Source organism: Crocuta crocuta, unplaced genomic scaffold (assembly GCF_008692635.1).
Source record: "Crocuta crocuta isolate KB4526 unplaced genomic scaffold, BGI_CrCroc_1.0 scaffold6, whole genome shotgun sequence".
Taxonomy (NCBI): Eukaryota; Metazoa; Chordata; class Mammalia; order Carnivora; family Hyaenidae; genus Crocuta; species Crocuta crocuta.
In genome coordinates, this window is record NW_027531917.1 from 4,918,542 (window position 1) to 4,946,538 (window position 27,997).

The 27,997-nt window shown below is 45.0% G+C and overlaps 1 protein-coding gene across 6 annotated transcripts; it reads left to right on the forward strand.

Annotated features, from left to right (window-relative positions):
• Positions 1-1,352: 1,352 nt before the first annotated feature.
• RIOX2 (ribosomal oxygenase 2) lies at positions 1,353-27,655 on the forward strand. Of its 6 annotated transcripts, none has more exons than XM_077774948.1 (10): positions 1,353-1,371; positions 6,965-7,436; positions 11,738-11,857; positions 12,970-13,098; positions 19,120-19,223; positions 22,364-22,466; positions 23,235-23,406; positions 25,325-25,413; positions 26,741-26,827; positions 27,249-27,655. In XM_077774948.1, the coding sequence occupies exons 2-10, from the start codon at positions 7,002-7,004 to the stop codon at positions 27,405-27,407; spliced, it is 1,398 nt and encodes a 465-aa protein (XP_077631074.1). In that variant the 5' UTR covers positions 1,353-1,371; positions 6,965-7,001; the 3' UTR covers positions 27,408-27,655. The 6 variants fall into 6 exon arrangements, with proteins under 6 accessions (XP_077631074.1, XP_077631073.1, XP_077631072.1 ...); XM_077774947.1 differs by lacking the exon at positions 1,353-1,371 and adding an exon at positions 3,609-3,738; XM_077774949.1 differs by lacking the exon at positions 1,353-1,371 and having other exon boundaries at positions 5,722-7,056; positions 7,159-7,436.
• Positions 27,656-27,997: the final 342 nt, after the last annotated feature.

The following is a 27,997-nucleotide window of genomic DNA, read 5'->3' on the forward strand; positions in this document are numbered from 1 at the left end:
CAAGGCTGTACTTTGTTCCCATTTGCTCATGTGTCACTCGATAATCAGAACTAGTCGTTGTTCTCAATCATCCTGACAATGAAATAATTTCCTTCGGGTCCTCTTTGGCTGTCTACAGAGCAAAGGACACAAGCCAGAGCAGAGATGTGCCATTGATCCCCCTACCAAGTTGGTCCAGCCTCCCCACCCAATAATGAGTCAACGTTTCCAATAATGAGTCAAAAGACAGAGCCTTAGGCCAAAATTAAATCATTGCTTTTGTTCTTCTCTTCTATAGCTACAGTAACAAAGAATTTCCAATATCCTTTTTCTTTAAAATTTTTTTTAAACTTATTTCTAGGAGAGAGAGAGAGAGACAGCGTGAGCAGGGGAGGGTCAGAGAGAGAGGGAGTCACAGACTCTGAAACAGGCTCCAGACTCTGAGCTGGCAGTCAGCACAGAGCCCGACGCGGGGCTCGAACCCACNGGCCAAAATTAAATCATTGCTTTTGTTCTTCTCTTCTATAGCTACAGTAACAAAGAATTTCCAATATCGTTTTTCTTTAAAATTTTTTTTAAATTTATTTCTAGGAGAGAGAGACAGCGTGAGCAGGGGAGGGTCAGAGAGAGAGGGAGTCACAGACTCTGAAACAGGCTCCAGACTCTGAGCTGGCAGTCAGCACAGAGCCCGACGCGGGGCTCGAACCCACGAACCGCGAGATCATGACCTAAGCGAAAGTCGGACGCTCAACCGACTAAGCCACCCAGGCGCCCCAGAATTTCCAATATCCTTTTAAGCCAGGATTAATTCTGACTCTGGGATCAACGCGATATAAATTACAGTTGACAGTACAAAGCAGCACAGCTTAGCACGGAGAGCCCAAAAGAAAGCAATGGGAGAATCTGGAAGTCCGACTCCGCAAACTTGGGACAGCTCTCCTCTCCTCTCTGCGCCTGGGTTTCTCCATTCATAAAAAGAACAGGGTTGTACTAGAACGGCTGCCCCAAATCCAGAGGCTCATCCCGCCCCCAACTAAAAGCAAACGAACAAACCAACCCAAAAAACCAAAACCAAGAACTCTGTACTTCCTTTAACATCAAAGGGGAAAACGTGACGGCGTGAAGACCCAACACCCGCGGGTACCCGGACGCCAGAAGGGAGGGGGTTGGGGCCGGAGCGGGCCGCCCCCCGNGCAGGGAGGACACGCCGGGTCAGCTGCTGCCCGAATGCTGGAGTAGGGTCACGAATGGCCTGGGCACCGAGAGTGGCCCACGTGGGCCGCCGGTGGTCTGGAGCCTGGGACGAGCGCGCGGAAAGTTTGGAGGCTCGGCCGGGAGGGTGACGCCCGCCGGGAAGCGCGGCCTCCACGTGGGCTGTGCTGCTGGCGTCAGGTCGGGCCTAAGAGACAGGCTTTAGAGCTGGGAGCCCGGCTGCCCGGGCTGCGGGGCGTGGGAGCCGCGGCTGTCTTGTGCCAGCCTGACTTTAAAATTACAGTCCCCTCTGCCAGTTCACTCAGCAAGTGTTACTAGTCGGCAGCCCGACTGTGGGTTGTCCAACAGGTTAGCGAGGCCGGGTTGTTCACGGAGTGTTGAGGAAGCAGGGGCCTGGGAGTCCCCTGATTTCGCTGTAAATTCGGCGCCAGGCCGTTGATTGCATTGGACTCGCGTTTAAATGGAGGAGCCTGACCTACCCAGCCTCTGCCACCGTCGCTTGGATGGTTTTTGCTTCTCTGGCCTCATGCTTTGTAACATTGTGCTCACCGTAAGACAAGAATGTGTTAAAATCTATTTTCTTTTTACAATAGAACTAAACGGATAACTGCCAATCACAGCGTTAGGTCAGCAGGAGAATCAGTTTTCCCTCCGGATGAACGTTTCTGTTATGCAGAAAAGGAATATTTTAGGTCAGGGCTGCCGGGTAGCTCAGTGGGTTAACTCGATTTCGGCTCAGGTTATGAGCTCAGGGTTAGTGGGTTCAACTCTTCTCCCCCCGCCCCCCCCAACGGGCTTCGTGCTGACTATGGAGCCTGCTCGGGATTCTCTCTCTTTCCCTCCCTCTCTCTCTAAATAAATAAATATATGTTTAAAAATAAACATAAAAAACATTTTAGATCAGCTGAGGCAACCGAGTTACAGGTAATATTTCTGTCAGGTGTATGTGTTTAATTGAGCAGAATTTGACTATCATCCTCTATGTTAATGGATCTAAAATTCCTGTGGAGTCTTTACTGTGTTAAGGTAGATTTTTAGGACTCAGCACAAGAAGCGCTAATCCAGTAGGCGTGATGTGGGGCCTAGAAATTTGCAGGTGACCAAGCGTTCCTGGTGACTACACTGTAGAACACCGCTCTGAAGATGGTAGAGATGCATCTCCCTCCGGTTGGTAATAACCACTGAGGGCTAATTTGCCTTTCAGCTCTGACTGTGCGGGTGAATACCCTGGCTACAGCTGCCGTCAGAATTACCCCCGCTGAATAATCTGTTTTCCTCCCAGCTCTGTTTTGTGTAAGGCTTTTGAGGATTTTTCTCAAAAATTATATACGGATGATGAAAAAGGAAGATAATTCATTCAGCAAACATTTCTTGGGGACCTATGTGCCCCATCCTGTGCTAGGCCTCTGGGACTGTGCAGAGAGCTGTTCCCCCAAAGACTTCTTGTCAGTGAATATTACTACAGAAGAGAAGGTAGAACACTTAAAGATATAAAGGCTCTGTTTATATTTATTGGCTATAGAATGGATATCAATAGCGATTTTATTGCAGAGTTTTAATCCTTCAAAGTTGTTTAGATCAGTTGGTGTTTTTTTTTTTTAATCTGTGGGCAGCTAGTAAAATATGAACCGTGACTCTTTTGACTTAATCTTTTTATACTTTAATGCTTATAGTCAACTCAGATTGGAAACCTTTGTTTTTTAAAAAATTGAAATATAATTGGTATATAACCTATTAGTTCCAGGTGTATACCATGATTTGCTATTTCTATAAATTGTTAAATTATTTTAATGTTTATTTTTTGTTTTTTTTTTTAACATTTATTTATTTTTGAGAGACAGAGCATGAGCAGGAGAGCGGCAGAGAGAGAGGGAGACACAGAATCTGAAGCAGGCTCCAGGCTCTGAGCTGTTAGCACAGAGCCTGACGCGGGGCTGGAACCCCCAGACCGTGAGATCATGAGCTGAGCCGAAGTCGTACACTCATCAGAGTGAGCCACCCTGGCGCCTCTAAGGTTTATTTATTTTTGAGAGGGAAGGAGAGAGAGACACACACACAAAGAATTCAAAGTAGGCTCCAGGCTATTAACTGTCAGCACAGAGCTGGACACAGGGCTCCAACCCATGTACCGTGCACCGTGAGATCATGACCTGAGCCGAAATGGGACACTTGACCCACTGAGACACCCAGGCCAGTGCTTTTTTAAAAGCCACCAGTTCTTTTTTTAAAGCCTGCTTTTTTTCCCTGTAGCTTTATAAAAATATTTAACTTCTGTTTGGGTGGTCTGTGAGGTTTCTGGGCAGGACCTTATTGGCTTTACTTTTTTAGAGAAAGGTTTTTCTTGTTTCATTACTATATTTCTTAGATACTTAAAATAATTTCATATTTATTTATATTTGAGAGAGAGAGAGAGAGACCGAGATGGAATCTGAAGCAGGCTCTAGGCTCTGAGCTGTGAGCACAGACTCTGATGTGGGGCTCGAACTCAGGAGCTGTGAGATCATGACCTGAGCTGAAGTCTGATGCTCAGCCAGCTGAACCACCCAGGTGCCCCTATATTTCTTAGATTCTAAAAGATTCACTTTTTTACTTTTTCTGAAATTGTGATGCATGGTAAGATTTTTACATGTGTAAAGTGATAGGGTGTGTCATCTGTTCTCCCTTCCACCCCCCAAAGCTGTTAAAAAGAATGGTTGTCTTAACAATATGGGTAGTGTGAGAATCAGAAATTGTTTGTTTGCCCAGTAATCTTTAAGCCAGGTTCCAAAGAACTGAACCTTAAATCATTTCAATATGAATGTAGAGAGACAAGAAATGATGCAACTTTTGGCAGTATAAATAGTGAAATTTATATTCTAACAAAACCGTTTGTTATGCAGTGCTGGGTTTATTGTGTTAGTGATTATAGATGGGAAAAATGCTTTAAGTGATTTTATTTTTGGCTTCAGTATTTTGTGCACTTTGTTAAACCACACTTCCTGGTGAATGTGCTTATACTGTAGTCATAAATTGTGCTTAAAGAAAAGCCTTTCAGCAGCATCTTCCTGCTGTCCATCCACATCCCTTAAATAAATTTTAAACTGACCAGTTGTGAGAGATAAGAGATGTGTGGCTGAATATGAAATTACATTTTCATTATAGGGTACCTTAATGGTAACAAGCCTTCTGAACCAATTTAACACTTTTTTTAAAAAACGTTTTATTTATTTCTGAGAGAGAGAGAGAGACAGCATGCGCAGGCGAGGATAAGAGAGAGGGAGGCACAGAATCTGAAACAGTCTCCAGGCTCTGAGCTGGCTGTCAGCACAGAGCCCAACGCGGGGCTTGAACCCATGAACCTTGAGATCATGACCTGAGCCGAAGTCGGACGCATAATCGCTTAACCGACTGAGCCACCCAGGTGCCTCTAACACTTTTTTTTAAATGTTTATTTTCGAGAGAGCGAGTGCCAGCAGGGGAGGGGCAGAGAGTGGGGGGGAAAGAGGATCTGAAGCAGGCTCCATGCTGACAGCACAGAGCTACATGCAGGATTTGAAGTCACCGTCAGATCATGACCTGAGTTGATGTCAGATGCTTAGCCAACTGAGCCACCCAGGTGCCCCCAACTTAACACTTTAAAAATAGCAAGCAGTGTATCGGGGTCTCTAAGACCATCCTTAGGTTCAGTGATTTACTGGGACTCACAGCTGGTATATTATAGCAAAAGACCAGGTACTTAATTGTCCCAGCAAATAGTTGTGACAACACGTGTGCCATGTTGCCAGCCAGAGAAGCCCATCAGACAGTCAGAACTCAGGGTTTTTACTGGGGGCTGACCACATCGACACCCTCTGCCTGGCACCTACCGAAGTTCCAGACTCCCAGAAGGAAGACGGGTGTTCATTATAAACCACATTGCACAACAGTTTAGGCACAGTGAGTCACTCTTATCAGTTAAAGATGGTGGGAATGCTCCTGAAATCTGACTTCTCAGACAGTAGCCATACTCGGGTCCTTCAAAGGATAGCTGGTAACTTCTGCACGAGCCGTGCTCTTTACTGACTGTGTCTTCGTGTCTCCTGTGTTTCTGCCTCACATCTGGGTTCCAAGTACGAGCAGTACTTTGTTTCGTGGAAGCCTTGATTCTTTAGTTGAGAAATCAAACTGGTCTGGGAAACTTAAAAAGCATGGGTAACATTTTCAGAAAATATGTCTCATTGATGACATAGCCAACACCAACGTTTGTTTTTTTGGTAAAGCGTTAGTCCTCGAATGCAAGCTTTTAGTGTCAATTTGTATTTGTTTTTTACTTCCGTCCTGTGTGTCGTACCAAAGGCACTTGATCTGAGCTGTTTGTCGGTACAAAGTTTAGCAGCTGAAATGAGGGCGCTGGAGTTGAAAATGTTGATGTTTCCACTTCCTAAATTGTTCAGTGTATATTTGGGTTGCGTTCCAAAGGTTCATTTATAAATTACTTTTTGCGGTGTGTAACACAGTGTTCCAGATCCTTACTTGCCAGGCCAGATCACTAATTCCACTTAGTCTACAGTGTAGCTGAAATACAGCTTAGTTACAATAACAAAAGGGCAGAAAACAATAAATTCGGCCGGTCCTACAAAACAGAAAACCCTAATATCTATGAATAAGTTACTGGTCTCTGGGAAAAACTGTTCTTTATAAGTGCAGTGGTTCTTAGCCATTAAGAATCTGGTGAGAGCAGTGTGCCCCCACCCAAATATATATTTATATATAGAAATAGAGATGTAGACACACACTTTGAAATAGGATCTTGCAGTTTCTGAAAATTCATGTAATTTGAAATACCATTCTTGAACCCCAGGTGAGAGACACCTACATTATTATAAGTGTGATGGTACTTGTGGTTTGGGGACAGTTCTGAGAGAGGCGTGGCAGTGCTTGGGATTGTCACTCCTCAGATGTGGTGCATGGACCAACTAAAGCCTCGTTACCTGGGAGCTTGTTAGAAATGCAGAAGGCATTTCTAGAACACATCATCTAGGTGATGGTGGTATTGTGTCTTATTTTAATTTAAAAGTTAAAGCTTTCAAAACATGGGGTATAACTGTCTTTAGCCTTTACTTTGCAGTCTTCAACTCGTTTGTTTTTTTTTTAATGGAGGTGGAGTTTCTGATAAAGTAGCAGTTTTCAGGAAAAAGCTGGGAATCAAGAGTGATAAGGTTCACCTGGTGAGGAAGACTTGGGAGCAGGCAGCTTCTTGCTCCAGCCACCAGGTGACACCACTGGCCCAGGGCACCTTGGCTGCCTTCCTAACAGGTGGGGGTGGTGCTATGGTAAGGAGCACCTGGCTGTGAGCCCCTGTTGTAGTTCTCTGAAGCAAGTGCCTGTAACTCAAGAGTACATCTAATTAGATTTGGGACCTGGTGCTGATTGAAGCCAAATTCAAGATTTTAGACTGCTGTGTCAACAGCCACAGGCTAAAACCGTGACTAGGAACTGCTGAGGTGGCTGAACTATTTAATTTCAGATCCTTATATTCCCTAATAAACAACGACTTTCATGACTTAGTGCTTATACACAAGAAAAACATGCTTTCCTTTAGATGAATATGTAATCTGAGTGGTGTTTGAGGCTGGATCCTCTCTTGGAAGATGTGGTGTTGGATTAAGGCTGTGTCCCGTCCTAGAGGAAAGGGCTTTCACTTCCAAGTTCTCAGGAAGGTGGCGTGGCCACACAAGTTGTATGTGCGCGATCTGCTAACATGAACACCAGCCCTCCCAGTGAACCTAACCATGTGTGCTTTGTTCTCTGGTAGGTGCATCTCCTCACTGCCTTGTCTTGAAGACAGAACGATGCCGAAGAAAGCAAAGCCCACAGAGAATGGGAAGGAAGAGGGGTCAGTTCCCTGTAAGCAAGTGAAGTTAGAGGCAGCTGGAGAACCCTCCTCCACTTTAAATTTTGAAAGCCCCAGTGATCTCTTTGAAAGTTTAATCTCACCCATCAAGACAGATATTTTTTTCAGGGAATTCTGGGAGAAGAAGCCTCTTCTCATTCAGAGAGATGACCCTGCAGTGGCCACATATTACCGGTCCCTGTTCAGGCTGTCAGATCTGAAGAGCCTATGCAGCCGGGGTATGTACTATGGAAGAGACATTAATGTCTGCCGATGTGTCAATGGGAAGAAGAAGGTTTTAAATAAAGATGGCAAAGCACACTTTCTTCAGCTGAGAAAAGATTTTGATCAGAAAAGGGCAACAATTCAGTTTCATCAACCTCAGAGATTTAAGGTAACAGGTTCTCCCCATTATGGAATCATTAGATGTATTAAAGTGCTAACATTTGGCCACAGATCAGCTCAGGGATGAGCTTGTGATGAACCTGCCAGTCTGAGAAGAGGTATCTCATGTTTGCTCTTTAAATGCATTCCAAATTAGGAGACCCTGTGCTATTTTTTGGCTAAACTAGTGAATCGCCCTACAACTCAGGTGGACATGATTAGGTGTCATCACACTGCAAAAACTATATTGCAAATTTATAAATTAACATTACACTTCCAGGAGTATATTCTTTGGGTTGGTTTATGTTTTGGTATATAGTAGACATTTCTATTTGGTTTGTCCTGTCATTATAATTTTAGGCATGATAGCGTCAAGGTGATCATATCAAGGTGATCATTTTCTTCTTGAAGTTACTTCCTTTTACTGCTGACATCTAGCTAAGTAGAAACTTCAGAGCTGTGACCAGATCAACTACCAGATGCATGTTCAAGAAGGAGGCTTCCCCCTTATTAACAGCCACTCAGGTGGCATTGGGGAGCTGGGTCCTAGAACTGTTCCTGGGGAGACAGTCATAGGTGGAGGGTAGCTGTGATTTGCAAGTCTGGAAGACTGGCTAATTTTTTTATTCTGTATCAGTGATTAACATCCGAGAAATAATTGGCCTCCTCTCTGCTCAGTTTCTGCTTTATAAAATGCAGTTATAGCTTATCTGCTTTTGTAGAGGCTTGGGATCTTTACATGAACAAGTAGCCCAGAAGGATTGAGGGTGTATTCTGAGTTCAGAAGTCCTGTTTCGTGACCCATGGCTGAACCAAAATGGCAGCATGGGAGGAGCAGGAGAGTGGTTCCCGAGGTTCCCTGTTGAGGATTCTGGCTGTGATGGGATGAGGATCCTGGGACTTTGTCATCAGTCACCAGTAATGTTTCTGATGACTGAACTCATTTGCTTTGTTAGAGCCCATTGGCCAAATCTAGTGAATGTGTTTTCCTCTCTTAGGAGGATCAAGGATCCTGAACCTGTTTGTGTCTAGAAAAAGTATAAGTACTCTTAGATGTTTCAGTACAAGTCCTCATTCCAGGTATGCCATCTCCTGCAATCATAAGAAGTTGAAGTGTCTCTGGGTTGCCAGCCTTTTGACCTAAACACCCAAAAAGAATTTATAGATCATGTGCCAGACCAAGTCATGATTTGCATTCAGGAAATGTGGACACCAGTGTGCTTCTCTCTCAGTGAGTCCTTGACTCTTATCTTGGTTAGAAGCAACACTTCTTAAAAAGTGGGTTTTAGATACCTAATAACTATGAACATAAAAGGCCAGTGAAGTTGATTGTGATCTGGTCACAAACCAGTACAAAGTTATAATTTGACATATGTATGGTGTCCTTATTGGCTGTCATTCCCATACTTTAGGATTTTCTTCAGCTCTCCTCTGCTCATCTCTTAGGTCCTGTACATTTCTCCTCTCTGATTCCAGGTGGCCAAACACTTGTATTTGCTTTGCCCTGTTGACTCTGCTCTTTGGCCAGGTTTATGGAAGTCGGAAGGATGAGCTTTCTCAGTCTAAATTCAGCCCCCAGGCTACACTGGGTTACACCCTGCTTTTTCTCTTTCTACCACTTGAGAGACCTATAGGAGCTGTAGGAGTTCACCCTCTTATAGTAGAGTCTGGGTTCTAAATATTTTATGAGGAGGATTAGTGTTATGTTTGTATTTAGCAGTGTGCATATTAATATCAGGATAGACAAAGTCTAGAGGTGGTTCATCACTGGCTACGTTGAGAGACTGTGGAGTGAACTGTCAGTGCCTTGTTTATTGGGTCTCAGAATGTGCACAACTTATAATTCTACTTGATCTGGAAGTAAATAAGGAGGAATCAGAAAGCCGTTAATTTGTTCCCCCCCACCCCCTCTTTGTGTAAGGTCTGGGTGAATTTACCAAATACTTGTATTCTCTTGAGCCTTCTAACAGACACTTTAAATGGGGCATTCATTATGGTCTCCATCTTACATGCAAAAAAAACGAATTCAGAGATGTGACTTTTTCTAAGCTGCTAAGTGAGGACTTCCAACTCCAAATGTGCAGCAGTTTCATACTGTACTTTTAAAGATGTTATTTGAAATGTAGTAGGGCTTTGGCATGGGTGTTTTTGCCTTTCTTTAGGTGTACCTGTGGGCTTCTGGTCTTAGCAAGTGCATTCAGTTTTGATTCTGTGAGTAGGTCCGTGGAGAGAGGAGGTTGTAGGCAGCCAGGGGCAAGGCTGCCACCTTCCTTTTTTGCTGCTCTGTGATCCTCCTAGGCATCTCCTGATGACATAGTTGCAAGTCCTGAATTAAAACTGGACTTCTTGTGCCTAAGTCAGTGTTGGTGAGGCAGTAACACTTGTTTACGCTTTGCAACATAAATAAGTTTGCAGGTGAGTTGTTTTATGTGTTCCCCAACAACTTTGGGGCAAGGGGGTCGAGTCCTCGTTTTACAAATAAAGAAGCTAAAGTCATTTAGTTTGTAACTACAACTTGGGTTGAGGTGCCTTGTCCTTGTATCTCTTTCTACTAGGCTGTTCTTGGCAGATTCAGAAGCTAAAGGTCCAGGAGAAATGGGAAAATTGTGCAATTGATAGGATTTTTGTAACCTTCAACAAGAAAGGAGACATATACGTATCAATTACAGACCCAGATGCTTGAGCTGGGGACCAAAGTCACTCACAGGGTCCTGAGATCCCTCTCAAGCCATCAGAAAGAGACACCTTGGTTTTTCCAATGGTTCTAGTCCCTGTATAAATGCAATTACAGAGCCAGGTCCTGCTGGCCCCTCCCTGGTATAAATTAGGCTTCTTGGGAGCTCTTTTAACTCTTTGGAGCTATGCAGAAGCCATTAAATTATTCTTCCTCTGTTAAGTAGAACCCTTGAGATCTATAAATAGAGTAGCCCAGTAGTCTTTATAAAGACTGTCTCCCAAAGCTTTTTTCATACTGACCTAATTCTTTCCCACTTGATACTTTTAATACTGTAGGTCCTTTTTCAGTCAAATTGTAGGATTGACTCCTAAGCTGTGGTCATTGGTTTACTCATCAGATTTTTTTAAAATGCATTTTAGTGGGGCAGCTGGTTAAGTGTCTGACCCTTGGTTTCGGCTCAGGTCATGATTTTACGGTTTGTGAGTTTAAGCCCCACATGGGGCTCTGTGCTGCCGCTGGCGGAGTGGAGCCTGCTTGGGACTGTCCCTCTGCCCCTCACCTGATTGTGGGTTCACACTCTCTCTCAAAAATAAATAAATAACATTTTAGTGTCTTTTGTGTGTCAGGCACTGTACATTCATACACTTGAGACTTGGAGTCTTGAATGTTCATTCAAGTCCTACTAGGTGACTTGTGTTTTCTTTAAGATCATTCCAAAAGAGGCACTACAGAGCCATGGGTAAAGTGCTCAAGCCAGGCTGCCTGGATTTAAATCCTGGCCACGTTGTCTATTAGCTGTGTGTTCTCATGCTTCGATTTCCTCATCTGTAAACGGGGCATGATGATAGTGCTCACCTTGTGAGACAGGGTTGTTGGGGACTTATGTAACCAGTATATATAAAACACTTAGAAACAGGGCTTGGCGTAGAAGAAGCGCTAATATCCACGTGGCCTAATTGCTACCTCCCTTCTCATCTGCTTGGGAAAATTAGGATTCATATTTTCTCTCTCTCTGTCTCTCTCTCTGGAACCAATGTAGAACTCTCCCTGCACACATTTCCCCCTCGCCCCTGCAAGAAAACTTTTCTGACCAATCTTTCCCATTTCAGTAAGTGGAACCAGGCACTGATTGCCCATCTGAAGCCAGGAAGGTTTGAGTAGCTTCCCCTTCCGCCAGCCCACTGTGCTCGGTGCCTCTCAGGCTCTGCCGGTGTTGCTTCCAGGGGGCATCACCTCTCTCTGCTTCTCCCCCACCACCCTGGTCATCTCTGGTCTGGGCCACTGCCCTGGTAGCTTCCAGACTGATCTCTCTCGCTTTTCTCCAGGCCATTCTCGGCACAATAACCAGAGTGAGCTTTTAAAAATGTAGATTAGATCATGTCATTGACCTCCTTAAACTCCTGCATGACTCCTGATTACCTGCTTTGCCAGTTTCTCGTTTCTCTGTGGTGGTCTGCACCAGGATGGAAGGTTCTCCAGGGCACAGGCCTCGGCTCTGTCACTGCTGAGTTCTCGGATATGCGGAACATAATAGCTGCATGATGAAGACTTGCTAAGTTAATAAGAACATGTCCTTTTTCTCATTTCCAATATGCTTTTCACCACTTCTCCCATCTTCCTTTCATTTTCTTAAGGATGAACTTTGGAGGATCCAGGAGAAGCTAGAATGCTACTTTGGCTCCTTGGTTGGCTCGAATGTGTACATAACCCCTGCAGGATCGCAGGGCCTCCCACCCCATTATGATGATGTTGAGGTAAGTGGAAGAAAATTGTTCACTCGGGAAAGGAGTCACTGTGGGCCTGGCTTAGCTGTCAGGGTTCAGTTCAGCTCTCTGCCCTTTCTTGCTGTGTGGCCTCAGGATCCTGACCTCCCCTCATTGTTGAGCCAGATTAATCTCACCACACTGGTTTCCTGCTCATTCTCAAACAGGAGAGATGGTTTTCAGCCTTACTCCTAGAAAGAGCTACACATTCCTACAAAACAGGTATTTATTGAGTCTGTCCACAGAAAAGCATGATTGGCTTTTTCTCTAATTGCACAACATAAGGGTTTTAACAAAGTGAGGTCACAAGTAATCTTTACATCTGCTTTCATTTTGTCCTTTTTCTGGAGCTGCCAGAAATAGATAATCTTTTCCATTTGTGAAAATCTTGGGGTAGCTTGAATGAAGGTCATGGTTTCACTTAAGCACTGGCACCTTGACAAGTGTTGATTTCACTCTCACGTGGCTGCCAAACAAGTTAACTCTCTGGCTTGGGCATTTCGTAGTTTTATTTTCATACCAATACAGGGTTATGAACACAGAGTTATCAGTAAAAAAAAAAAAAAAAAAGTCCCCTTTTTCCTCCTCTGAAGGCAATTTGACAGCAATACATTTCCCCGAAGTTTTTGTTTTTGTTTGTTTTTAATATTTTAAACAGCGCTTTAAGATATCTTTGGCTGAATGAAGAATAAAAAACTTGAAGTTTTCCTATCTTCAAGGATGGTATTCAGGATTTTAGGCACTTTGAGTAATATCTGAAACTTGGCTTTCCCCTCAGAGATTATGGGCTTTCAGCTGTCTGATAGAAGGTTCAAAGGAAGGAGATAGTGTGATATAAAAAGCCCAGTGAGGCTTTATTACAGTGAAAAGAATGAATATCCTTCCAGTATCAAGGTTCACAATGACCTGTTTTTAAAAGTGAAAACCAGTAATGGCAACTTTTATTCAAGTGCAGAGTGAAAGGCGTCACTAACCTCTCATTTTTATTTTTCATCTGGAATGTGTAATTCATCTAAGCCCTTGGGGGCGCTAATCCCCTAGAACCGCTTTGCCTCCGGAGTTGTCCAGAAGCTGACACTCCCGGGTCCTGTGGCTCTTTGTAGGTTTTCATCCTGCAGCTGGAGGGAGAGAAGCACTGGCGCCTGTACCAGCCGACTGTGCCCCTGGCCCGGGAGTACAGTGTGGAGGCCGAGGACAGGATCGGGAGGCCGGCCCACGAGTTCACGCTGAAGGTACGGGACCCTCAGCTGTGCCTGAGACAAGTTCAGGTTTGGGGTTGAGTGTTTGTGTGATGGTCCTCTTGGGAATATGTGCAAGAGCATGGTGGGGCGGGGGGAGGGTGGCTCTCACTCTTGAGCACATGCAACTTGTAAAGGAGACCTGGTGTTTGTACTCGTAGAATTGTAAGGAAATGTTGCTAAGGAAATGTTACGTTCATTTTCCAAACAACCTGTCTCCAAATATAATCCAGGTTCCACAGGGATGGACTATGAGTTCGGTGACCACTGACTTAGAAGTGGAAAGTTTGGCCTGGGGCAGCTTCACCAAATCTAAGACAGCAGTCAGGACTGGACTGTGGCTTACTTAGGCAGAGCACAGCCGGGGACTTAGTTTTTTTGTTGGTAGAATTCTAGTGTGACTCACTCTCCTTCTGATTGTACAGTAGACTCTCTGTGCTCCTCCTTACCCCCTGCATGTAGCCACCAGAAAAATAGTAATAGTGAAAGGTCTTAAGGAATCTTACTCTAGGAAGCCAGGTGGCCTGATCATGGTGGCTGGTTCGCTGGTGTCTTGCTACAGAAAGAGACTATCTTTGAGCAGTTAGGTTGAGTGGACTCATAGCCAATCCTAGCAGGTGAGATTGCTGAGAAAAAAATCTCAGAGGGGGGTGCCTGGGTGGCTTAGTCGGTTAAGCGTCCAACTTTTGCTTAGGTCATGATCTCACGGTTCGTGGGTTCGAGCCCCACGTCAGGCTCTGTGCTGACTGCCAGCTCAGAGCCTGGAGACTGTTTCAGTCTGTGACTCCCTCTCTCTCTGACCCTCCCCTGCTCACGCTGTCTCTCTCTCCTAGAAATAAATAAAACATTAAAAAAAAAAATCTCAGAGGGATAAAAATAGGTCTTTAATTCAGCTTTATTTATTTATTTGTTTTTTAACATTTATTATTGAGAGACAGAGCATGAGGACGGGAGGAGCAGAAAGAGTGGGAGACACAGAATCTGAAGCAGGCTCCAGGCTGTGAGCTGTCAGCACAAAGCCCGACACAGAGCTCGAACTCACAAACCCATGAGGTCATGACCTAAGCTGAAGGAGAACACTTAACTGACTGAGCCACCCAGGCACCCCCTTAATTCAACTTTATATATTGAATTATGATACCATAGTTAGCTCAAACCATTCCAAGAGTCTACCAACCTGATATACTTGAATATAGTTACTGTGTTTGCATTTCTTGTGTCTTGAATTTATCATTAGTTATACTTACTCAGTGCCTTATGGACCCTTCTTGATTTTAAAGTTTGCCTGCCTGCCTGTGCCTGGGAGAAACAATATCCCTTTTAGGATGTGTGCTTACATTACAGGAGATTTGAATAGATACAATAAAGGTACCCTTCATTTTTTTTAGTTCTTGGTCAGTGGTCAGCAGACTATGGTGTGTGGGCCGGAAATATGGCTGCTCCTGTTTTTCTAAATGAAGTTTACTGGAACAGGCCATATGCAATCCTTATTTACTGTCTAGGGGTCCATTCACATTGCACCCACAGAGTTGGCTGGTTGCCACAGAGACCACATGGCCCATGAACCGATATTTATCATGGAGCCCTTTACAGAAAGAGTTCACCAACCCTTGCTCTTGGTGAAGCGTGTTGAGTAGGCTCTTGGTTGATTATTTTTAGGCCAAAGATTAAGCTGTCCATGGTCTCTGAGGCCCAGGATGAATTACCTAGTTTGATGACAGCCGACTTGCCCTACCCTAGAAAGTTGGTCTTTATAGTGGTCTTCGGGTACAGGTGATGTGGGTTCTGTGAGGTGGTGCTGGGAGGCTGGGATGTCATGGAGCCATGCCTGTTAGTCACACTCATCCAGACCTCAGTTCATTAAGAGCAGCCGAGTCTTCTAGGAGGCGAAAGACAAGCATCGGGTACCGTAAGGTTTTTTTCCCAACTGCACATCTGTATATACATGTGAATTTTAAATCACCGAAGCTCCTCAAATGAAATCTTGGCATAAATGTCCAGTATATGAAACAGAAGAGCTGAGTCATTCTGGGTAGGGTGGGCATCAAGGCCACCATGAACATCACCACACCTGGGGTCTTGGGATGAAGACCACTCCTGTGATGGAAGCACCACTATGGTTTTGGGGTCTGACACCCCTGGTTTTGAATTTAGCTGTGGTCACTTAAGAGCTGTGGGTTCTTGGGCAGGTTGTTTATGTAAGTCTCAGTTTGTCCTTTATTGAAAAGGAGAGCATAATATTTACCTTGTAGGTGGTTAAGAACTGAAAAATAGGGTTTTTTTTAATGTTTATTTATTTTTGAGAGAGAGACAGAATGTGAGTGAGGGATGGGGAGAGGCAGAGAGATAGAGGGAGACACAGAATTGGAAGCAGGCTCTAGGTTCTAAGCTGTCAGCACAGAGCACAATGTGGGGCTTGAACTCAAGAACTGTGAGAACATGACCTGAGCCGAACTCAGACGCTTAACTGACTGAGCCACGCAGGTGCCCCTGGAAGATAGGTTTTGATGCCTCCTTTACAGTGAAATTCCTTGGAAGAGAAGGCTATATGTCAGTACATTTATTGCTGCTTATCAAATTCCCACAAATTCAGTGGCTTAAAACAACAGGCACATTTAGTTCTGCAGTTCAGCAGTCCAGAAGGGATTTGGTTTTCCTTGGCTGAAGTCAGGTGTTGGCAAGACTGTTCCTTCCAGAAGCTCTAGGGGAGAATCCATTTTCATGCTTTTTCCAGCTTTTAGAGACCTCCTGCATTCCTTGGCTCACAGCCCTTCCTCCATCTGCAAATCCAGCAGCAACGTAGAGCCTAGTCTTTCTCATGCTGCCATCTTTTCGGTTCTCCCCTCCTGTACCTTCTTCTGCTTTTAATCATCTTTGTGATTACGTTGTACCTGCCTGGATAGCCCAGAACAGTTTCCCTCTCAGCAACCTTAATTCCATTTGCAGCATTAAATTCATCTTTTCTGGGTGCCCTAAATATCCATAGGTGCTGGGGATTAGGACGCAGACCTCTTCGGGGACCCCGCCCAGTCTTCTCTCCTTCTCCTGGGAACTCTTCCCAGCAGACTTCCCCCCAAGTCCCCCCGACTCTTGCTCCAGGACCACTCTCCCCAAGGTTACCAGGGACCACCACGTTGTCAAGTACAGTGCTTACCTCCAAGTCCCCATCTTTCCTTTTTTTAAAGTTTTATTTATTCTGAGATGGAGAGTGATCAGGGAGGGCAGAGAGAGTGGGGAAGAGAGAGAATCCCAAGCACGCTTCACATTATTAGTATAGAGCCTGACGGGGCTTGAACCCACAAACCATGAGATCATGACCTGAGCCGAAGTTGGACACTTAACCAACTGAGCCACTCAAGCACCCCCTTCTGAGTCCCCATCTTAGCAGCCTCCTGTCAGCCTCATTGGATATAGTGGGCCACTCCCACCTTCCTCACTGGGCTTCTAGGACGCCAGCCTCTCTTGCTTCTCTTTCCCGCTTACTGGCTGTTCCTCTTCATTCTCTTTGGCTGTTTTGTCTTCAGTCTTTGCTCCTCTGAACGTTAGGGTCCCAGGGTTTATTTCCTGGGCCTCTTTCCTCAATCTGTACCCACTCCCATCATTTTAAATTTCCTCTAGACTGATGTATTTGCAATGCTATGTTCTGTCTCCAGCCCACATCTCTAAACTTCTATCCAACTGCCTACTTAATGTCTCCACTAAAAAGATAAAAGGTGTCACAAATTTAATATTCTGCAAAGCAAGCTCCCATTTCCCGCTGTCCCCAGCCGCCTTTTCTGTAAATGTGTCACATTTTCCTGCGTGTTCAAGACAAAACCCTTGGATGTGGATTTATACAAAAGCCTCCTATCTGGTATCCCCTTTGCAGACTTTTCTGACATAACCATAATGATCCTTTTGAGATCCATTGTACCCCTTGCCCAGACCTACAGTAGTTTTGTTTTTTTTTTTTTTTTTAAATATTTTTATTTATTTCTAGGAGAGAGAGAGAGAGAGAGAGAGACAGCATGAGCAGGGAGGGTCAGAGAGAGATAGAGTCACAGACTCTGAAACAGGCTCCAGGCTCTGAGCTGGCAGTCAGCACAGAGCCCGACGCGGGGTTCGAACCCACGAACCGCGAGATCATGACCTAAGCGAAAGTCGGACGCTTAACCGACTAAGCCACCCAGGCGCCCCCCTACAGTAGCTTTCTATTAAATCTGGAATAAAAGCCAAAGTCTTTAAAATAGGCCAGAAGGCCCTGTAATCCAGCCTGTCTTCTGCCTTCTCCCTTTACCTCCCATCATTTCCACCTTCGCTGCTTTCCTACCACATTGACCCAAGCACATTTTTAACCTCAGGACCTTTGCACTTGCTCTTCCCTCTGCCTGGAATCCTCTACCCAGGTAGTCACTTAGCTTGCTCATTCTCTAAAGACCTACCTGAAATGTCTAGCAGAGTGAGGTTTTAGTGCCCATCCTGGATAAAAATGGCACCTCATACCCAAGGCACACCCTGCCCACCACCTCCGTATGTGTCATTCATGTCCCTCTTCTGTTGGTTTTGTATTCATTGTGCTTACCACTGCCTGACATTATTTATTTACTGCCGTTTTCTGTCTTGCCCCACTAGAATGTTTTGATTGTATTCATTGTCTCTTCTCTCTACTCAAATGTGTCCTCTCATCTCAAATGAACTACAAAGGGGCAGGTCTTTGTTTAATGCTCTAACCCCAGGGCCTAGCATGATGCCTGGCACGGGAGCAAGATGGAGAGGGGTGAATCCAATGTTTGTGGGATGAATAAATGAATGAATGAAGGTCTCATTTGGAGGGTGGTGTAGAGACACTTGAGCAAATGAAGCTGTAATTGTGAGTCAAGCATTTGCTTCAAGTAGTAATTTCCCTGTCAGCTTGGTGTCATTCAGGGTGAAGGAGCCACCAGGATAGCCCTTATGAATATATTTAATTGTATATTGATTCTTTTTAAGGAAGATCTTAACATTAAGGAAAGGTTTATTTTTTTAATCTGCTCTCTCTTGAACCACACCTCCTGGGCCCCTGCTCTTAACCGGAGCCAGAGTGCTTCCCACAGTTGCAGCTGGGAGGTGCGTGGCTGCTAGGATTGCTTCTCCTCTCTTGAGGCAACTGCTATATGGAATGTTTCTCGCCTAGGGGGGATTGGGGAGGATGTAGCTTCAGGAGTGATTTAGGAAGATATGCCTGTCCCCCGGCTTAAGTGAGACCTAGGACAGGGTGGAGACGGCTCAGCTGCCCGCGAGAGGGACTCATCTTCAGTCACATCTAGATGTTTTAGTCCAAGTGAAGGGTTCCGTGGTTTTTCATCTAGTCATCCAAACATTCAATGAGCCTCTGTTGGCCACCGGTGCTTTGGTAGTTTGGGCTCTGGAGAACACACAGCGGACCTCGACCCTGCCTGGAAGAGCTTACAGACTTCCCAATGGAAGATGGGGGAGTGGCAGCTAAAGCGGTACTTACAGCACCAGCACCTGCCCTCACCTGGCATCTCCTTTAGTCCTGAAAATAAGTCTGTGCATTTTGGGCCACTGCCTCCATTTTACAGGTGAAGGAACTGAGGCTGTGGTGGGCTAAATAATTTTCTGGGGTCCCTAACCAGTAAATGGCAACGTCTGTATGACTCTAAAGCTTCTCCTCTTGACCACTGGACTGTTCAAAGGGTGGAGAGGAAGAGTGCAGGCTTCCCTGACACAGGAGGTCACCTGCGTGATCCCTGGATTGGGGGCAGTTTCAAGGGTAACTGGTCTCGGCTGTGAATAAAGAAAGTGACTTGGGGAACTGAAAGCCTCTTCAGGACTGGGGTTCACAGTGACAGGCTCACAGGCACAGTGAAGCTAGACTGGCGGGACCCCAGGAGCCCAGCATACAGAATCACTAAAAAGGAGGTTTCTGAAAGGGAGAACTGAAAGTCAGAGCCTGTTTTTCTCTCTTTAGGACAAAGGATTGAGAAGACATCGCCCTTATTAAGTCCCTCCTCCCTTTTCTTTTTCTTCCTTTAGCCGGGTGATTTGCTGTACTTCCCCAGAGGGACCATTCATCAAGCGGACACTCCTCCGGGGCTGGCCCACTCTACTCACGTGACCATCAGCACTTACCAGAACAAGTATGACCCTCCTCCCAGCCTCGGGTCCCAGGGCAGGTCAAGTGGTGGCCCGTGGCAGCTGCTCACGGACGGGAATGAGGGGGTGGGCCACTACTGTCCTGCTTATCCAGTCTCAGGGGTTGCATTCAGGCTCCCTCGCTAACGCCATATGCCTTTAGAGTCCTCGCCCTGCCATCGGCCCGTGGAGGCTTCTTCCCGGGAACACCCTGATCATTGGGAATTACCCAGGAAAGGCTCCCAAGTTTGGGAAGAAAGAACGATAGCCATGGGTGTGGCAGTGTTAGTGATGCCAGGCTGGACGTGTAGTCTCTCTCTTTTTAAAAATTTTTTATTGCAGTAAAATATATTTATAACCTAGAATATGCCACTTTATCCATTTTTAAGTGTACAATTCGGTGACAGTAATTACATTCACACATTGTCTAAGCATCACCCGTTTGCTTCCAAAACATTTTCATCACCCCAAACAGAAAGTCTATCCATTGAACCCTCTGGATCTCTTTTGAGGTTTCCAGCTTTTATAAAAGTTCATGAAGTTAAGTAGGAAAGGAAGTCTGGAACAGTGAGACCTAAAAGCACATGTGCTGAAAACAGTTCTAATTAAAACTGTGCTCTATTTCCCTGAGTGCCTCCTCACAGGACCCGGGCGGAAGCGCACTCCCTGTGAGTGATTTCCTAACAGCAGCGACCTTGCTAGTCCAGATCTCGTTAAAAGTCGTGAATGTATTGCAGCCTGCAGGCGCCAGAGCCTGTGCTAGTTGCTGGGAACGCAGGGGCTTTGCGAGAACGTGCACTCTGAAAGTAGGGGTAGATTCCACCAGGGGTTAGCAGGGGAGACTCTTGCAGTATGAACGAATGCACTTGGCCAAGCTGGGGCATCCGGGAAGGCTCCAGGAATGACTTGACACCCAAGCTGAGTGAATCTCAGAGGATGAGTAAGTAGAGGTGGGTCAGCAGGTCAGAGTAGGAGAGGCATTCTAGTCCCAACGGACAGCCAAGTCCCCTCCTACCTTCAAAGCCATGACTTGCAAAACAAGTTAGTAAGGATACTCTGCTTCCTCATCTGGCTTTTCCGGGTGAAGTCAACCCCTGTGTTTGAGGCTTCCCAGAGGAACTAGCTGGAGCCTGGCCTGAAGTTAGTGCAGTCCTTGCCCACAAGTAGAAGGCCAAAGCTTATGAAAAATGCCTTTCTTACTGTGGCTAGGAAGATGCGTGTCACCAAGGCCAGCTTAAGAAGAGTGGGGGCAATTGAGGGAGTGGGCTTATAGGAAGTGGAGAAGGGCCAGCCACAGGGAGGCCAGAACCAGAAGTTCACTGTGGGTTCAAAGTACCTCGGAGCCTGACAGCCAGTTTGGTCCCATGAATGGCCATGTAGCTTCCGGGGTCCTGCCATTTATGTTACTCAGCTACTCTCCATTTCTGTGATCCTCTGTCTTTTGCATTTCACTTACTGCCCCCAACTGGTGTTCTAGTAATTGGTTTTCCACTTATTTTCTTTCCTCACCTTCTGTTTACTCCTTACATTGACTCATCATAAGCCATCATTAGGTTACTTGTCTGACCTCCCTTTATCTCACTGACTTAATAGCTCTTACCTCTGCTAAACTATTTCCCAGTTCCAAGAGCGAAGATCCGGTGGGCTGTCCCTGGGTCCCACCTGTGCCTTCTCTGGTCAGCTGGGGACGTGACGTGTCTGGGTCAGACTCTAACCTGTGCCTTTATCGGTGGTGCTGGAGCTAGAATGGGACAAGTGTAACTTAAGAACCATTGCTTCCCAGAGATGTCCCTGTGCTTTGGTCCTGGTACTATTGAAGGCACTGTGTGTGGCAGGGTGAGGATTTGGGGGGCTTTTCCTAACACCTCTTAAGGGCAGCATTGTTGGGAATGTTTGGGACCTCTGTGGAACAGCAGCAGATTAATTTGGCTATTTTACCTAAGGGAACCCCTCAAAAGGTATTAACCTTACATTCTGGAAAGACCCAAGATCCATACTGACTCTTAAATAAGAGCACAGAGCTCTGGTTAAGTGCAGTTAATGCCTTCACGAGCTTCTGCCACACGATTTCATCTGTGACCCTGCAGAAGAAGAGCTTATTTTTGTGCAGGTGAAGGTCCCCAGGAGGGGGTTCACTCAGTCAGATGTTAGGTTGGGTGTCACATGAAGTTATAAAGTGGTGAAGAGGCCAAATGGTGGATGTCGTAAGGAAAGTGCCTCTTATGTGGCTTTTGTCTTCGTTTGCCACTTTTTTGGAAGGGAAGCATAAAAGTGTTAATTTTGCTTAGTGGGTGAGAAGCAAAAGTCATACTGTGAATTTCCATTTTGCACATAGCCAGCAATTTGAAATCTGGCGACACTGAGGAAAATTTTAAACAGCGAAGAAATGTTTAAAGAGAGCAGCCCCACAGAGTGTTCCGTACAGTGGCACACATTTGGGACTGAGCCAATGGTAAATGGCCCCAGAGAAAGCACAGGTAATTGAACATCAGTGCTCAACCCTAGATGTTATTTTTGGCCACTGGATTCTACCCTTATAGTCCAGTAAAACTATGGCTGGAGTTTAACAAGTTGCAAATTAACTATTTTGAAATTGTTGATGTTGGATATTTTACTGAGGAAGAGTGCCCATCTTCTATATTGGGGGGAAAAAGGAAAATGTCATGTGTAACAGTTCAGATAATTATACAGTCTAGGGATCTGGAGGTTACCCTAAATGTATTTCTTCTGGAGTTTTTGAACATAAAATTTTTTTTATGTCCTGTAATTGTTAAAATCTCCTACAAAGCCCTTCTCATACACTTGTGTTATAGTTGAAAACATTTAAAAAAAATTAGTCCCTTGAACTTCCCACTTTACGACTGTATATGATTGTGTGGCATCTTTAAGAGAAATTGTGAATAGAGTCTATTTTCCCACCTTTAACTTTCCACGTGAGTGTCTGGGAAAGGGGAAAGAGAAGCTGTGTGATTGATGAAGGTCTTTTAAAGTTTTTTTTGTGCTGAGTCATATCAGATTAATTGAACTCATGATGACTGGGGATGGGAGTTGGAATGCCCTTTGTAGCTTTGGGATTTACTCTCGCAGTCAGTGTTTTTTGTAAATTCTGTGTGTGGTCTGTTTTCTTTCTCGGTGCATGTTCCAGTTCCTGGGGAGATTTCCTTTTGGACACCATGTCGGGGCTTGTGTTTGACACCGCAAAGGAAGATGTGGAGCTCCGGGCTGGCATACCTCGGCAGCTCCTCCTGGTGAGCAGTGAAGGCGGGTGGGGACACATGGCCACCCAGGCTGCCGGGAGCTGTGGTCTGCCTCCGAGGGACCCCGGGATCCTTCCTCCCACAGGAGTCAAGCTCGTCTCCTCCTGGGCGGATGGCAGAGTGGGGTGGTTTGCAGAGGAGGGTCGTGCCACACATGACGTGGGACCCAAAGAGGGTGTTGTCAGCCCCCTTCCCATAGGTCCCGGTGGCAGCAGCAGGCACTGTGAGGACGCTGGCTGAACACGTGGTTGAATAAGTAAGACGTGCGGCTAGGAGAGCCATAGATTCCCTGCACGTGATCAGTTAGGAGAGGCCCACCGGCGATCCTTGGCGTACAGGGGTGTTCCTGGCTTCCCTCTGCCTCCATGTTTTATGTTTGGAACAGTGGTACTGTTAGGGTAGTTTGGAGGTGACTGCATTAGTGCTGAGTTGAGCAAGGTTACTTTCACTATCTGAAGCAGTCACCTCAGGACAGTGAGTTACTTTCCTAAAGGCAGAGCTGAGACTGCCCCCTATTTCTAGGGATCCCTCTTGTCAATCCTGACAGTTGATCTTTTTTGAGGAAACAAAAGGCAGCTTATGATGAATAGTGGTTACAAGTATTCTTAAATACATTGGTTGTCCCCAATCCTGTACCCCCAGAAGTGACATGGATCTGTGTCTGTACTGGGCGATTATGCTCTGTACTACTTTGGAGACCAGCACCTGGGCCGTAAGTCCTGCTGGAGTTTGGACCAGGACTCACTTCTGTGTTTCCAGCAGGTGGAAGCCACGGCTGTTACAACAAGAAAATTAAGTGGCTTTCTGAGGACCCTTGCAGACCGCCTGGAGGGCACCAGAGAGCTGCTTGCGGCAGACATGAAGAAGGATTTTGTTACGAGCAGACTCCCCCCTTACTATATGGGAGACGGATCAGAGCTTTCCACGCCAGGTGGAGCTTTTGTTTTCCTTCTAGGTGGTCAGGGGCTGAAGTGGGAGATTTTGAGGCTTTCCTGGATGGGCTTCTCTTTGGGCAGATAGAAAGTAAGAAGCATCTTAATAAGATTTATATGGGGGAGAAGGAGGGAGAGAGAGAGAAAATCTCAAACAGGCTCCATGCTGTCAGTGCAGAGCCAGTGTAGGACTCAATCTCACGAAGCGTGAGATCAGGGCCTGAGCCAAAATTCAAAGTCCATAACTTAACCATTGAACCACCCAGATGCCCCAAGCACTGTAGAATTCAGGTGGGTCTGGATCTGTCTCTGGCATGTTATGTTTGGATAGGACATGCTGTACCTTGAGGCATCCTGCATCCCTGCATGATGGGGAGAAAGAGCCTTGTGATTGTGGGTGAGAAATAGGTGTATTTATGGGCCCTCAGGTATTCATCATCTTCAGGAAGTTTTAATAACTTGAACACTGAACTAATTCCAACAAGATGACCTCAGGGATGGGTAAAATATTGCCACCAACAGGTGAAATGTAAGAATGTCCAAGGTGGTCACCAACTTTCCCTAAGTCTCAAGTGACCGTTTTGTGACAGGTTTAGGCTGCAGATGACCTAACACTGTGGATAGACGGTGATAGCAGACCGTCAGCATGGCACTGCTGCGGCGGCACAAGTGGGTTTATGCCTTGTGGCACCCGGGAAGACCACACACCGCTGGGGGTCGTGGGGCATCTCAGTAAGAGTGTTGGAAGGATTTATAGGATTTGGGCTCCAGTGAGGTGATTTTTCAGGAAGGTTAAGGAAGTGGGACTTTGCTGTGGGTTGGATGCTGTCAGAAAGTAGGGAGTCTGACTGGGTCTCCTGCAGGCATAGTAGTGAAAGGAGGCTGAAGTTGCAGATAGTGAAGCAGGAGCTGCCTCCTGGAATAGCGGGATGGGGACCTGGTCATTTTGGAGATTGGGACAATGTTCTTGCTTTTGCCTGAGTTCTGACATGATTGTGGAGCAGTTTTGTTGTCTTGCTCTCTCACAGAGGAGGGGCCTTATGTAACGTTGGTGTTCAGTGGGACTGTGTTCAGCAGACACACGGCTGTGAGCTCCAGGCCTGATCTTGGGCTGCTTGGTGCTTTCTCCGTGGAGTGAGAGTCTCATTTTTACTAATTTTTATAAATGGCTTGTTTATCATAGTTGAGAACCACTGAAATGGTCTATAAGGTTGCCTCTAACATTGATTCTAGTTTATATTTTTAGTACAGTCTTTGGGGGAAGTTTAGAATTTGTTTTTGCTAATAATAAAAAAAAAAAGATTTTTACCAGCATGTATTTTTCATCAGCTTATGGTGCAGAATATCCTCTCTAAGCTTTTCCTTGTCTTAGCCACTAGAGTCCATAAGGCTCTGTTTTTAGTGGCTAACTTTTCACGAAGTTAAATCCAATTTGGAAAAGACAATTTTTTTTCTGTGAATTTTATTTATTAGGAGGTGGCTTTTATGATCCTCTGCTTGACCTACATGGATAGAATAATTTGCTATGATTATACAACTAGTAGTTGGTGAGATGGTGCAGTTTGAACTCAGTCCTCCCAGGGTCCACATGTAGAGCAAGAGGCAGAGGACAGAAACTGGGGAAGGGAGTGTTGTGTGCAGAAGGCACGGTGGCCCTATTGTGACAGCTGTCATGCTTCCACAATATTGTTTACATCTATTTAACACACTTAACCATCTATTGTTACTGATCTGTTAAACATCTGTACTGGGAGAATGTGCTCCATAAGGATGTAAACTATATTTCAGCATCATTATAAATATGGGGTAAGCCAGTACTTGAGTTGGGGGGTACCCCACATTTGGATTTATCCACAGACAAGACTGAGCTTGGATTTCCTCTTGTGAAGGTGGTCTTTCTCCCTCTGGGTCTTCTAGGTGGACAGTTACCAAGGTTGGACAGCACAGTGAGACTGCAGTTTAAAGACCACATTGTCCTCACAGTAGGGCTGGATCAGGATCAGTCTGTGAGTATCCAGAGGGGAGGTTTCCTCTTTTCTCAGGACATTTCCATCGCAGGCCTCAGGGTATCAAATTAACATACGGCCCCTGCTTTTCCCCTTCATGTATCTGTCTGTTCCCATAACTTAGTGCCCTGGCTTGACATCAGTCAGATGGTGCTTAGATCTCACTAGGCCAGAGATGCCTGCCTGTTGGGCATTCGGGGATTCATGCCTGGTTTCAGGCCATACTGCTTTTGCTCTGATAACTGCAGACCCTTGTTCATGCACCTCCCTCTCCCCTCCTGAATATGGCTTTGTTGAGGTTTCTTCTAAAAAAATCTCTTACAGATCTTGGAGAAGGTCGACATTCTATAACTTTGCCACATAGCCCTATGGTTCCCCAAACCAGCTGTTTCTTGACTCTCTTNAAGAGAGAGAAGGAGAAACTTAATAGGCTCCATTCTGGGCATGCTGATGCAGGCCTTGATCACTGTTGTGAAATCATGAGCTGAGCTGAAATCAAGAATCGGAAGCACAACTGCCTGAGCCACCCAAGTTCCCCAACTGGAAAACTTTTAGAAATTTTAAATTCCTAGGTTTCATATGGTCTGGGTTGGAGCTTCTGGATTTATTACTAAAGCTCCCTGGACCTAATGCTAAGGACCTTGGGAACTATCCCATGCCCTAGGGCTTTACCCTCTTTCTTTTAATCTGCTATCTCGATACATAGTCTATAAATGACAGCAGGGGAGGAGAGTCTGGGACAGCTAGGTGTGTTTATAACCACACCTGGAGAGGACTGGTTTATAAGACACACAGAAAACCTCAAAGGTTTACACTCTCATATTCCTACTTAAAATAAAAAATCCTAGTTATTCTGATAGCCAGTCAGTTTGAGATATTCTGTGTCAGGCTAAGTATTTGACCCTTATCTAACAGGTAACCAGGACTGAGTCAGGGCTNTTTAAGAGATCCCATGGCTGGTAATATGCTCCATGATATTTATAAATTGCCAGCTTATCTAACTGGGAGTGTCAAATTCTGACATAAAACTGTGCTGCTAGGATCAAATGAACAAACTTGAGTGTTTCATTGATTAAGTTGATATGTAAATGGTTTTCTCATTAAACTACATTTCTGATGATCTCCCAGCTACACTTACTCTCTTTAAAATGTGACTGTTACATACAAATAGTAATCTGGTTATAATATATACATGGTATAGTTTGTGTATATACATCCTTTTGTATCAGTTTCTTTACAGTATCCTTGGTGTTCATTTTTATTATTGGAAAATCCTCCTAGTATTTTGTTGACAACTTAATGCTTTCCCCCCCTTTTTCTTTTAAAGGATGAAACTCAGGAAAAGATGATTTACATCTATCATTCCTTAAAGAATAGGAGAGAGACCCACATGATGGGAAATGAGGAAACAGAGGTGTGTTCCAACCCAAAGTGTCTTTCCTGTGATTTGGTGGTACCTGGGAAGAATGTGTTACCTTTGACTTCTGGGTAATGTGCCTTTTTATGACTGCAGTGTGGACTTAACGTTTTGCACAATTGACAAAGCCCTTGCATGGGGATGATGAAGTCAGACAATTCTGTGATCTACATATCCCAACTTTAAAAGATACCAGCTGGGACCTGCAGCCTTGTAGGAAATGTGTAATGTAATAAGTAGGAAGTGTTTCAAATGACTATTATATAAACTAGGATGCTTTCATAAAGTCTAAGTTTTTATATGGAATTGGTCAATCCTATAAGACCTAATTTTAAGGTTATCAAAGATGATTTACTGAGAACTATAGAAGTTTTTTATGAAAATACATTTTTTATTTGACTATTTTATCCTTTTTCAGGGTCATGGACTTCGTTTTCCTTTGTCACATATGGATGCACTGAAGCAAATTTGGGGCCATCCAGCTGTTTCTGTCAAGGACCTGAACCTTCCTACAGATGCGGAAAAGGAAAACCTGGTGTTATCCCTCTGGACAGAGTGCTTAATCCAGGTAGTCTAGTGCCTTTCCAGAATTATCTCCTATATACATATGAAAAGGAGTCAACAGCCTGGGCATGGCCCTTTACCAACCGGAGACCTACCTGTTTCAGGAAGTTGGTTGGCCATGTGTATTACAGAGGTACGTGGAGGAAAGAATGGCAGATGAAGTGTCTCAGAAAGTAACAAAACTGTACTTTTGACAAACTCATTTAATCCAGTGTGGTAGAAAAGGCACAACTCCAATAAATGTTATCACTGAAATTTGAAGGTCGTTTACCTGGCTTCGTCTTTGTTCTTTGGAAGAAACAACTTCTTTAAAGAGCCTCACATCACTGGCTCTATAAAAATCTTTTCAACAATTAACACAAAGAAAAAATTTTAAAGTGTTTTTTTTTTTACAATGAAAATATACATACCTTTGTGTATACACAACGCCCCCTCCCCCAATTAAAGTTACTCCATAAGTTTCATTAAATACTGCCAAACTAATGAGAGGCACTCACATCTATGGGTTTAAGGGAGTTTTACAGATGCTGCTTCAAAGATGACAAAAAAGCCTGAGAGTGAAGGAAAAAAACTTAGTATTTACATGGAAAGACCAAGTCTCTA

Bases quoted from the DNA above. Each gene is read 5' to 3' on its own strand.
- RIOX2 (XM_077774945.1), top strand. From the start codon at position 6,942: ATGTGTGCTTTGTTCTCTGGTAGGTGCATCTCCTCACTGCCTTGTCTT. The intron at 22,467-23,234 runs GTGAGCAGTGAA...CTGTGTTTCCAG, and splicing joins TACCTCGGCAGCTCCTCCTG to CAGGTGGAAGCCACGGCTGT. The intron at 23,407-25,324 runs GTGGAGCTTTTG...TGGGTCTTCTAG, and splicing joins ATCAGAGCTTTCCACGCCAG to GTGGACAGTTACCAAGGTTG.